Here is a 13,339-nt window from a genome sequence, read left to right as displayed (position 1 = left end):
TAGCAAAATTAAAGATCCGAGTCTTCGTAGTTCAAACGCTTAGCAAAATTAACATTAAACCTACCACTGCCGGTCAGGTGACCGGTTTCATATTTTTCATTACGCAATTATTGAAACTATGAAGTTGGTTACTTGAAAATTGATTCGATAGATCTTTTTACTCGGGCAAATATTATAATAAAAATTGCACAGAATCTAAATAAATAGAGCCTCGTCATTTTTGTAAAGCTAAGACACTTGAATCGCTTTTAGCGCTCGGTAGGTTTACAATTAGTGTTAAAAATCTCAGTCCTTATAGTTCTAAAGATCCGAGTCTTTATAGTTCAATCGCTTAGAAAAAAGTTCCAACGCAAACCAACGAGTCGCTCAGGCAGCTCACTATCAGAAAACGACCATGAACCAATATCTCGATTATTTTCAGAGATTTCAACGCCGAGGACCGACGGGGCCCGACATCCAGCGGTTCGCCGATACATGAAATGAAATTCCTTCGACGAGACTGGCGATCGCAGGAACGCATACGTTCCGCCGGTTTCTAGTTCACGGCTCCGTGAGATCCTCCGTCAACATCGTGAAAGGAATCTCTCACCGGAAGAGGAGATAAAGGTCTGGACGCGTCGGGTCGTTCGCTCGCGGAAAAAGAGAAATTCAAATTCCGTGGGAAGGCGTTGACGGAATTGTTTCGCCGGGGACAAGGAGGCAGAAAAATTCGGACGACGATAAATTCGGATCAGCGGCGCGAAATAAATCCTCGAGCTCGTCGAAGCGCGGCGTTGCAAGCCCGGAAGAGTGTTTCCGGTTTCGGACAGAGAAGATCGGTCGGGCGAATTCCCGTGGACGCGCGAATAAATTGAAAGAAATACAGAGGAACAAAAGGAACGTTGATAAACGGTGAGTAATGGGGACGCGAATTGCGCCCGCCGCCGACTAGTGACGAACGAACGGCCCCCCGGTTGCACGTAAATTCCTCAAGGGGCGGGGGCGGTTCGCGAATCCCGAACTTGAACGTATCTCGTTCGATTTCTCTGACCGTCTGATTTTTTAGAGGCTGAGGTGAGAGAAGCTGAGAAGAGCATGGAGCTGGAGGGAGGATCTTCTTACTGTGAGAGAAGATTTTATGGAAAGGGATAGAAGAAGGATTTTGGAGAAATGTCGGACAGAAACGCTGAGGAACAAGCAGTGGAATTTTAGAAGAACTTGATAAAAGTAAAGGAGGAAGATCTTAAATGGTGAGAGGCAATAAGGAGGATTTTAGAAAATTTCAAAACGGACACAGGGAGAAGAGGAATATTGAAAAATTTTTGAAAAGTGTAAGGAAAAGGATTTAGGAGAAGTACAAGGAGAAAATTTTACATAATTTTAAAAGAAGTATGAAAAGAAAATGATTAAGAAATATATAACAAGGGAAACAATTCGAAAGATTTTAAAGGAGAGGACAAAATGAAGATTTAAAAGAAGTGCAATGTGAGAAGGGTGCTGAACGAAATACAACAATCTATAAAAAGGTACGAGAAGAAACGTCGAACGAATAGCAATAAGAAGGATTTCAGAGGAGAGTAACCAAAGGGTTTAGCAGAAGTATAATAAAAGGCTTTCAGAGAAAGCAGGGGAAAAGTTCGAGGAAGAAGGATTTCAGAGCAGAATCGCAAACGGAATGATTTAAAAGAATTGTAAGAAGTTACAACAAGATTTTCGGAGAAGTGTAGAAGGACTTTAGAGTTGCGTAAGGAGGCGAGACTTGGAGCAGAAGACAGATTAGAGGGAGCTGGGCGGAGAAAGTTTTCTATGAGTGAGTTTGGAAGGAAGATTTAGAAGACGGGAGGATATTTGCCTGTGAAACTTGTGGAGTATAGTGTGCGAAAGGATGTGAACAAAAGCTAGTATGAAAGTAGAAGTATATCAAAAAGCGTAGATCATAAGGAATTGAGTTGACGAGCTTGGAAAAACATTTGAGAAATCATTTTCCTGCTGGAAAAATCTTTTCGGAGCTGAGAAGAGAAACTTTAGGAAAAGAGAATTGTAATTTGAAATTATTATTAACAGAAGGAATTTGTAGAAGTGTTATAAAAAAAAAAAGATTCCACGTAAAAGTAAGTAGAATCAGATTGAAGAGGGAGAAGATCTGAAACAAGGGAGATTGGAAGCACAGCGGGGGTAAGGAAAACACTAAGAAACCGAGGAAAAAGGAATTGGTCCGCGGAGTCTCGCAAAAGAGATACAGAAGATGCGGAAACTCCAAGAAAAGTAGAATGTCTTTAAGGTAAATTGTAGGAACGGTGAAACATATTCCGGAGTTCAAAGTAAACTTGGTAAGAAGTATATAAAGTCTACGCGTTGATCATGAAGAAAGAAATAAGACTCCCATTAAAAGCGGCAGCAAGACCCACGGAATATTTGAAAGAATGATAAAGCGAGCCTGCAGAATAAATTGAAGAATAATTCGAAAGATTTGTAAAAACACTTTCCGAGATTTAAGACAGTCGATCAGCTTCGTTAGACCGAGATTTAAATCACTGGAAGAATGTAATGAACGATCCAAAACGTAATAAAGAGAAAACACTTAGGACGAGGAGTAACCTAACTCAAAACAAATGTACAAAAAGCCAAGATGGACGCTAGGGGGTTCCGATTGGCAGTATACCTGGGATTAAGTGCTCATCAACAACGTTATTCCACTCGTTCAGCGCGTTAGTGTCGATCTCCGATGGCGCCATACAACTTAACTCATTTGCGGCCATTAAATGACGATAGGAGCCCCATTAAAGATCTTATGGCCGATCGTAAAAGTTGCACGAGCCAAAGCCTATAAAAATAGGAGCGTCTTGGACGTATACTGATGCCGTTCATTCTCCAATTTTCGTAGCAAACAAACCGCGAGTTTGAACAATGTCGCAGACTCGTGACCATCGAATAGTGTGCTCTGTACGTTTCGTTGATAGATGAAGTGGATTTTTGTAACTGTGTCGTTGGGGTATAGCGATTAAGAACAATGATGGCGGGAACGGGAGTGAGCGTCGGGGGCGCCGGGATGCTGAGGGCCAGGCGTCGGGACGTTAGCGTGAAACCTAATAGGAAGCTAGACCGGAAGTCCTCCCGGGGAATGATCTATGAGAACGAGGAGCTCAGGCTGAGGACCATTCACATAAACGCTGAAGTGGAACAAGGTAGGACACAGCAGACTTTGAACTCATTTTTTCTGTGTTAATATTGCATAAATATAAGTTAACTGGTGGGGGTAGGTCACCTCCCACCTTAGCAAAATGAAGAATTGGGGACAGACCTGCCATGATCCTCAATTTGGGGAAATGGCTGCCACGTCTAGTGTGAGATTTGTAGCTCAACTTTTCAGCGAATACTACTTAACCCATATACTACGTCCCTCAGGGTGAAAATTCACCCATTTACTTATTTCACATACTGTGTGATTATTGATCCCCTTATGTCTATGTTGTGAGATGTATTTCTTTGAAATATGACGTTACAAATAAAACATAATTTACCAATTCATCGTGTAGAAGAAAAATGGGTGAATTTGTTATCCCGGTCTCTTTTATGCAACTATTTTCGAGGAGCGTATGAGGGTTAAATATACAATAAAAAAATATACACATTGAATTTTTAAAGGAACGTAATTTTACACGTAAAAGAATTGTTGAATTTATTCTTCAACCGCTTGGAGGTATGTGGCCCAAGGTGGGGACTGAAGGATTAAAATTGATTGGGGGGAAAAATGGATGATAATCCTGATCTAGGAACATTTATGTCACCGTGTTGGCAGGCCTGAATCGCCGGTACTTCCCGCCACAAATAGACGCGGGCGAACATTAGATGCGTGCGTTGAATTCGCAGCGAACTATTTTCGAAACTTGGCCAAACGCGGCAAGTTTGCCCGGCCGCCGTACCGGCAGTTCCAGCCGCCGCCCGAGAGCTTATGCGAATTTTGTGACAGCTTCCTCTGGATAATTCGCAATCAATCTCCGCCTCCGAACTTCGCCCCGAAACGCAACGCGTGGCACACCGCGAACCGAAATTCTACGAACCGTGCTCGGGCACGGGAAAACAGTTTGTTGTTTCTTTTCTTTTCTTTGGTAAACGTTGTGCGTTCGACGAACCGTCTCGCTGCATAGTGAAGCAACCTACCCGGAAATGAACGGCAACCATGACGATGAAGTCAGTAATATCCTGATCGAGCTGATAGTTCTGCTGAACAAGTGACTAGGCGATTCTTGGGATGGTAAGTCGCTGCGACCGATTATAACTTTTGTCAGTCCATTTATGGCTGTTGGCGATCGTCGTTTGTAAGGTTCATTGTCTCCTTCACTTCCGGGTCAAGTTGAATATTGTGGAAATATTTTAGGGAATTATTATGAGAGATTTTGTAGAATACTGTGTATGTACTATGCATGCACACGATTTGGTACCGTATATGGTAAAGTATACAGGGTGTCCCAAAATTCTTTCAACAGCCGGAAATGGGGGGTTCCTGAGATCATTTGGAGCAACATTTTCCGTTGCAAAAATGTTTTCCGCGGCTTTGTTTAGGAGTTATTAACGAAAAATACAGACCAATCAGAGCGCGATCTAGACGCGAGTTGGCACAGTCGGCCAATAGACAGTTGGCGCGCCATGACTACTGTGCCAACTCGCGTCTAGGTCGCGCTCTGATTGGTCCGTATTTTTCGTTAATAACTCCTAAACAAAGCCGCGGATAACATTTTTGCAAAGGAAAATATTGCTTCAAATGATCTCAGGAACCCCCCATTTCCGGCTGTTGAAAGAATTTTGGGACATCCTGTATAGAACAATATTAGATTCATCAACGAACTCAAATCCATCAAACAAATAATCTAATTTATATATGTGCCCATGTCTAAGTCAACATTTCGAAGAAATGTTATTTTTATGATATTGTCGACAATGAACCGTCCACCACTTTCAGCACTAATTTAGAAAACGATAAATTAAAGAAAGTAATAACTGAGATCATGGCGAAACATTTTCTCAAAAAAACTAATGTTCAATTTAAAAGATGATAAATGAAAGTGATTTGGGGAAAAAGAAATTGTCCAACCCGGTTTCTTAACGGATAAACTCTTTCAATTTTGTTCGTTCTCCCTAATTGCGAAGAGGCGGCGCAAAAGAAACAAACGAACCAAGAACCTGGTGGAGAACAGGAGCGTGTAGGGATGAGGTTAGGCAAGACGGCGACAAAGAGTGGGCGGCAATAATGGAAGCGTACAGACCGTGTAGAATATTATTCTAGAGGCGGGGAAACTGGGGAAGCCGGCGATTTTCTCGAAATTTGTTTGCTCACGGAGCCAAGAAAAGCTTTGTCCCGGCAGCCATTCTTGCGGCATGGCTCCTCTAGTTCTGTTCTGATCCTCAAAGATCCCAGATGTCGTCTCGTTACACGGATTCCTCTGGAGTGACGTCTCCGTCGGACCACGCGGAAACGTGCGTTTCGAATAGTCAAAACATTTTCGACGTCCGGTGAAATGTTGACGTTGCGCAAGATTTATTAAAGCGGCGCCGCAGCCACGCAGATGTATCTCGATGGAGGATCGAGTTCAAAGCGAAAACCCTCGGGATCATTTTCGTCGTAATTCCCTTTCGTTCAGTGATCACAGAAATTCAAGCACTCGAGCGGTAACAAACACCGGAAGAAATTCCAAGTTTTCCCCTTTGATTGCGGTGACGTGTGTGGAAAATTCTGCTCCTTTGATTTTTAACTCTGGCATGGGGAGACTCGGGCCTGTTTCGACCCGAACGTTTCGCTCTGATGTGCAGCAACCAGTTCGAAAAATTATAATCTTCAGCCTACAATATTTCTAATAATTTCAAAAATATAGTAAGACTTTTTCTGAACTGATAAAAATTTCACCGTTCACTGCCTGTCAGAACGAGCCGTTTCTGCAGCCCCCTAAACGCACAGATAGCCAGGTAATTAAATCAGTCTGGGAGGAAAAGCAACAAAAACAACAATATTTCGTTAGCCATGGGCTGCAGCTTTTTCGCCGTGCTTTTGACAGACGTGGCAAGGGTGCACTGACATATTAAATGACCATCCGAAGGGAAAAAGTGCGCGAGCCGTAACGGCGAAATGCGAGTTTCCGATTTCACCTGCGCGGTTTGACGTTCCACTAATTTTCCCAAGAATCCGATGATTCTCCACCGAAATGTTTGTTACAACCAGACTGCGGATGTAAATTAAACATGTATCGCGTTGACTGTGGAAAGCAGGAACAAAATAAAAATTGATTTCATCCCTTAATGATAATCTGTTACCAATTTTTGATAAATGCATAAAAATCCGCAGTCTAGTTACAGCGTTCTCGAAAATTTCACTTACCGTCGGGAATAACAATATCAACGCACTCGTAACTTAACGAAACTGGCATAAATCGCGGAAATATTTGAATAATAAAACAAAATTCGCACAACAATTCAGTATAAAGTGTGATGCAATGAAATTACGCAATTAGCTGTGGAAGCGCAAAAACATAGACTAAAAACAGCGGCTAATATGTTTATTTGATAACACATTATGTTTACTTGATTTACCGTGTAGAACTGCATTGCGGCGAATGAAACCGTACGCACCTCACCCCATGATTTTAACAATAATATTTAAATTACAATTTGCTCTTCCACAGCGGTAATTTTAGAACGGTGTTTAAAAAAAAAATTGTTTGAGAAGAAGCACGGAGAGATACAATTCGAAGTGAACAAAAGCAAACAGTTGCATTCGTTGCGGAGCACTCGTGTCAAATAAAAAACCGGGCTCTCGTCCATCCAATTTATAAATCCATTAAGCTACGTGGATCCTGGTCTATTTAAAGTATACGAGTGCACGGCGTCAGCTTTTTTCGGACAACTCGAAACCGCTCCGATCGTATCTACACCTGTATCGGCCGCGTGCAATTTCGAGGGGGTCTGTTTTCTCAGCGTCCCGGGAAAACCAGACGCCCTGTGCGTCACGGATTATTTTCAGTCGTTTTTAAAATGCTTGACAACCAACTGATAAATAGCACGGGAACGGCACGCGGTCCACGTCCGCGTAAATCACGAGCGACCAAATTTTACCGAATCTCCAAGCTAATTTGGAGATCTCCTTGATCTTCATAATTTTTATAAAAAATATAGGGAAACAGTAGACTGACCAAAATTCGTGGTGTTTTCATTGCGAGAGGGAGGTTTTCAATCAATACTACAAAATATTTCTTCTATCACGATTTTTACAAAATTGAGGATTAAGCGGATAAAGAAATTCCCAATTTTTATAAAATGTAGGGCACATAAATACACCAACAAAAATTCGTGGTGTCTTTACACTGGAAAAGGTTTTTGATCACCACAACAAAATATTTCTTTCATCAAGATTTTTCCAATTATAAATAAATTGAGGATTATGAGTAGACTGTGAATCTTGATGAAAATCGCCATTTTACTAAGTAATTGCTATAAATGAGAACTAGATAAATAAATTTCCAATTTTTATAAAATATTGGGAAACATAAATAGGCCAGCAAAAATTCGTGGCATTTTCATTTCGAACGAGACTATTAATCACCACAACAAAATATTTCTTTCATCAAGATTTTTCCAATTATAAATAAATTGAGAATTATGAGTAGACTGTGAATCTTGATGAAAATCGCCATTTTAGTAAGTAAGTAATATAAATGGGAACTAGATAAAGAAATTTCCTATTTTTATAAAACATAGGGGCACATAAATACACTAACAAAAATTCGTGGTGTCTTTACTCTGGAAAAGGCTTTCGTTCACCACAAGAAAATATTTCTTCCATCAAGATTTTTACAATTATAAATAAATTGAGGGTTATGAGTAGACTGTGAATCTTGATGAAAATCGTCATTTTACTGAGTAATTGCTATAAATGAGAACTATGATAGATAAAGAAATTTCCTATTTTTATAAAATATTGGGGAACATAAATAGGCCAGCAAAAATTCGTGGCATTTTCATTTCGAACGAGACCACTACAAAATATTGCTTTCATCAAGATTTTTCCAATTATAAATAAATTGAGGATTATGAGTAGACTGTGAATCTTGATGAAAATCGCCATTTTACTAAGTAATTGCTATAAATGAGAACTAGATAAATAAATTTCCAATTTTTATAAAATATTGGGGAACATAAATAGGCCAGCAAAAATTCGTGGCATTTTCATTTCGAACGAGACTATTAATCACCACAACAAAATATTTCCTCGATCAAGATTTTTCCAATTATAAATAAATTGAGAATTATGAGTAGACTGGATGTTCATGTAAATCGCGATTTTACCAGGTAACTGATATATGTAGATGAGAGCTTGCATTAAGACATTCCCAATCTGACGAATTTCTGAGGAGCATGCCCTGTCCATCGAAATAGAGCATTCAGAGAGCCGACGCTTCGTTTAAACAAACACATACAGGAAAACGGTAAATCAGCCAGTGGCCAGGCTATCAAACAAACATATTGATTTACTCATTAGCGCTCTCAATACTCGGATCAGTGCGCGATGTATTAATACCTGGCCTAGCATCAATAAACCGCAATTACTCAAGGGAGCAACACGTTGCTACAACGTTGTCGACACGTGTATGTAGATTTTTCGGAAAGCTAGTAAACACGTTAGGGTCGACATTAAGCAACGCGATGACCCAATATCTGTCAGCGTTGAGACAGAACAGGGACGCTGTGTACCCGATTAGCTCTGAAGAACCACTAGGCAACCATCCCCTAGCCTCGAAGACACCCGTGGCGGGACGCACCAGGAATCCCAGCCACCTACAACATTTCTGTCCACACGTGACGAAAGAATTTTCCTCGAAGCTGGCTGGCCACGCCACGGCACGCCACGCCGCGCTGCGCCAGCCACTACAAAAGATTTAAATAGTCGCGCGCGCGAGCGAGAAAGAAGAGCAGCCGGCTCGAAAGGAGAGGGCTGCCAGGCTCCGACGGTGGAGCATAACTAGTTTTCTTCGGGGACTCTAAACGACCGGCATGCGACGCTCTTTTACCGGAAACGAGACTTCCGTGTGCCCCGGGACACGCAACGATAGTGTCCTCTTCAGCATCAGCTGATAGTGTCCTCTTCGCGGATCATCGAGAGGACTCGGTTCATCAGTATCAAGTGAAAGGAGATCTGTTCTTGTGATATTGTACATTGTTTCTTAGGTGAATGTGCAGTGGACAGTGTTTCTAAGTTGGTAGACTGGTGGCGACGTCTTCTGACATTGGATGTTGAGCAGCTGGCAGGAGATGTCTCCAGACCTGTTGGACTGGCTCTAGTGTTTTCTAGCTGGTCGAATGATGGTGGTCTCTTGGAATTTGATGGGGATGTTATGAGAGGATCGATGAGACTGGTCGGACGTCATCTTCAGAACTGTTGAACTGGCTCTAGTGCTTTCTAGCTGGTCGAATGATGGTGGTCTTTTGGAATTTGATGGGGATGTTGTGAGAGGATCGACGAGACTGGTCGGACGTCATCTTCGGAACTGTTGAACTGGCTCTAGTGCTTTCTAGCTGGTCGAATGATGGTGGTCTTTTGGAATTTGATGGGGATGTTATGAGAGGATCGATGAGACTGGTCGGACGTCATCTTCAGAACTGTTCAACTGGCTCTAGTGCTTTCTAGCTGGTCGAATGATGGTGGTCTTTTGGAATTTGATGGGGATGTTATGAGAGGTTCGACGAGACTGGTCAGACGTCATCTTCAGAACTGTTGAACTGGCTCTAGTGCTTTCTAGCTGGTCGAATGATGGTGATGTCTTTTGGAATTTGATGGGGATGTTATGAGAGGATCGACGAGACTGGTCGGACGTCATCTTCGGAGCTGTTGAACTAGCTCTGGTGCTTTCTAGCTGGTCCAATTATGGTGATATCTTTTGGAATTTGATGGGGATGTTATGAGAAGATCGATGAGACTGGTCGGACGTCATCTTCGGTGCTGTTAGGGTGATTCTGGGAATTTTTGGCATCAACTTACTGATGATTGAAACTACAATTTGAAGACACCAGCATCTACAGGATACAGACTCGAAAAATTCAGTTACGCTGTTTTTCTTTGTTGAGGATGTCGTGACTGATCGGACGTCATCTTTAGTGCAGTTAGGGTGGTTCCGGTGTTCTTAACTTGGTCCAGTGATGTCTTTCGCCGTTGAACTTTGAGGAGCTGGCAGGGAAAGACGTCTCCAGAGCTGTTGGACTGCCTCTAGTGTTTTCTAGCTGTTCCAGTGAACGTGATGTCTTTTGAAATTTGATGGGGATGTTATGAGGGGATCGATGAGACTGGTCGGACGTCATCTTCGGTGCTGTTAGGGTGATTCTGGGAATTTTTGGCGTCAACTTACTGATGATTGAAACTACAATCTGAAGACACCAACGGATGGACTACTGAATACAGACTCGCGAAATTAGGTTACGCATGCGGAATCCGTGTTGATAGCCCACTCTCGAAAGACTAAAACGATCCAGCACAATATTATGACGACGTGGTTATTATACTGGCGAGCAGCAGATCTGCTAAAACAACCCGTCTCCGTTTAGAATGCGTTCGGAAGCTGATCAGCCACTTGAGACTGATCGACTCGAGTTCAAACACTCTTCATTGTAACATGCAATCGAGGATGATATATCGATCCCTCGACGGTGATGCAAGTGCGTATAGTGCCCCGGTATCGATCGCAGATTCTCGGAGGATGAAACTCGTGTTATAAAGATATCTTCTCGCTGGAAGTTCAACAGAGGACTTTAGCACCACCGGCTTTCGAAATCCTCTTAAGAGGATTGCTTCTTGGAACTTCAAAAAAGAAAGCGTGCATAATCTGCAGTCGAGAAACGGGTTGGGCAACTTCATCCGAAAAATGAAAAAGCACTGCAAGTAGGTCTTCAGTGTAATCTTTCATCAAGGTCACGCTACGTAAACATAAATTGTACACCAGGTGGCTGCGGAACGATATGACAAATGTCAAGTGTCGACTGTGATTATTGAAAGACAGGATATAATTATGATCTGGTCGGTGTAGAAGCGCCGGATCATCGAAAGGATCATCCCCAGGATATTTTACTTCCATCAAAATTAAAAAAGAGGTAACCAATTGCAAATTGGAGTCACTAGATCCGAAATCATCGAGTGATAGGAGGAGGACGTGTGATCTGGTTGCTATAAAAATTCTGAATCCCCAAAAAGATCATCCCCAGGATATTTCATTCCCATCACAACCCTAGAACTCGAGAAGTGCTACTCCTAAAATTAAAAAAGAGGTAACCAGTTGCAAATTGAAGTTGCCGGATCCGAAATCATCGAGTCGGGGGAGGAGGAGGACGTTGGTAGCATAGTTTGGAGCAAGATTGAGGGATGTGGAGCAAGGACGCGGCCACAAAGTAACTCTGTTTCGGCGTGCGTCGGGTGAGGATGAATGGGTTGCACGTTGGCCGGGATCAGCGATCCATTAGGCGACGTTGTGTTCTCGGAATTAGGCGGCACGATGACGTCCAGGTGCGCCGGCGTCCGGGCCTTATTTGTTGACGAACCGCTGGCCGGATTATTTAATGACTCTCTGCGGGAATGACTCCGGCCGTAGTACGATGCATCTACCCGCAGTAAATCAGGAGTCGCGAGCTCGCCCCAGGCCAGAATTATAATTCACTGGCCGAGTCGAGTGTTTCGGGAAACCGGGGGCCATTTTCGAACGGAGAGATGGACAAACGGCGGCCATCATCATGCAGAGAAGAGAAAGGGGACGAAGCAGGAAGGACGGGAAAGGGAGTACGTTCGAGATCATTGATACATACCCTTTACCTGGCTCCTACATTTTATGAATGCACCCTTTAAATTAATAACATTCTTCACCCTCTCGACCTCGTTCAATCATATACACACACATGCCCTAGGGAATTTTCCTAATCATCTGTGGAAAAAGACGTACCACACATGTGCGTTATTTAATTTGTTTTTTCTATTTTGGAGGGACTATGTGATCACGAAGTAACAATTATATAAATCTCGTTTCTCACACGTGTAACGAGCAGACAGCGGATTTTATGCATTCATAACAAAAATGACTAGGTGTAATCCGACACAGTGAAAACATTAGGAGAGTTTAAAAACACTGTCATGTTATTTTCAACCTATTAAACACATTAAGAAAGAAACTAAATTTCTATTTCACTGCAGTTGGTCGCGAGTCAGGTAGAACATTTTGATTTTGCATAAAGATCCGCGATCTAGTAATTAGGCAATTCCCTGGAAATAGAGGCCAGCTCGCGTTCCCGTCAATTTTATAATATCCCCGCGTCCTGGTGCCCGACGAACCGGAAACGATCCAGCGGATCGTTTAGCAAAGTTGCGAACTAATCACGGTTGCATCCCGCTCGCTTCGGAAAACTACAATTAAATCCCGCGGCGCTTTCATTCCTCCATTACCGGGCGGCGCGTTTGCCCCGGCAGCATCGCATCGTTCTCCGCGAACACTGAAAAATGTACAGAGCGGAAAGAAAACGAAGAAAAAACAGGAAGATGAAAGAACGCAGCGCGGAACCGTCTGAACTAATACGGAAAAACTGCTGGATACGGTTGGAACTGCAAGAAACCGGCTTTCATGCTCGGCCTAACAGTGCTCGGCCCGTGAAGACGCTTTATGGAAAAAGTTTTTAATATTCTCTTCTTCGTTCTCCGCCTTCTCTGACCCATGGCGGGAGAGAACGAGAAGGAAGACACGATAATGACCACGGGGCACAGGTGGATACGATTTTCGCTGATAGAATCCGCGGGCGCTTTCCTCGCCGTTTCCGCGACGAGGTATCATTTGATCGCACGGGGAATGAAATTTCCAGGGGAAAATAAAAAGCGTGTCGAACCGAGGAATAAGGATTCATGACCGGATTATCGTTTCCCACGCGATATTAAAATCCTGATGCGAGTGTTGCCGCGATCGGCTGCTAACAAAGAGCCGGATATTGAAAGTATCGGTGCGTCGCTTCGTAGACGAGTTGCTCGGATCGAGTATCGTAATTTCAGAAATCGAATTTAGGCTTCTCTATTTCGACGTCTGGGTCGTCAGACTTCACGAATCACTTGCTAAAATTGATATTAAAAGAAAATCAATTTCTACTTAACGCTAAACCTACCCAGCATTAAAGTATCTGGTAAGTGTTGCCTTATAAAAATGGCGTAACTAAATTTGTCGAAGTTATCCGTAATTTTCAATACAATAGATACTTGGACAAGAAAATTTATTTCGTTATTTGCCATGAATGAATTTGCATAATTCCAACAATTGTCAAATATAGAACCGGTCATTTGCTTCCTATGAATAACGCA

The 13,339-nt window shown here is 42.6% G+C and overlaps 2 protein-coding genes across 4 annotated transcripts in view; one reads left to right on the top strand and one right to left on the bottom strand.

The window, feature by feature from the left end:
* The window catches only part of Ror (tyrosine-protein kinase transmembrane receptor Ror), a 322,401-nt gene that overhangs the window by 222,987 nt on the left and 86,075 nt on the right, over positions 1-13,339 (bottom strand). The gene's annotated exons all lie outside the window — the stretch shown is intronic.
* Positions 409-13,339, top strand: part of LOC143215767 (uncharacterized) — a 34,391-nt gene continuing 21,460 nt past the window's right edge. The window contains exons 1-2 of one of the 3 annotated variants that reach the window (XM_076438188.1): positions 409-891; positions 1,061-3,164. In XM_076438188.1, coding sequence (XP_076294303.1) covers positions 2,990-3,164 — 175 coding nt within the window. In that variant the 5' untranslated portion in view covers positions 409-891; positions 1,061-2,989. Of the gene's footprint in view, positions 892-1,045; positions 3,165-11,559; positions 11,786-13,339 lie in introns of those variants that run through there. The other 2 variants (XM_076438187.1, XM_076438189.1) reach the window with 2 other exon arrangements.

The sequence above is a fragment of the Lasioglossum baleicum genome, chromosome 14 (assembly GCF_051020765.1).
Source record: "Lasioglossum baleicum chromosome 14, iyLasBale1, whole genome shotgun sequence".
In the NCBI taxonomy this organism is placed as follows: Eukaryota; Metazoa; Arthropoda; class Insecta; order Hymenoptera; family Halictidae; genus Lasioglossum; species Lasioglossum baleicum.
This window is presented reverse-complemented; position numbering and strand designations above follow the sequence as displayed.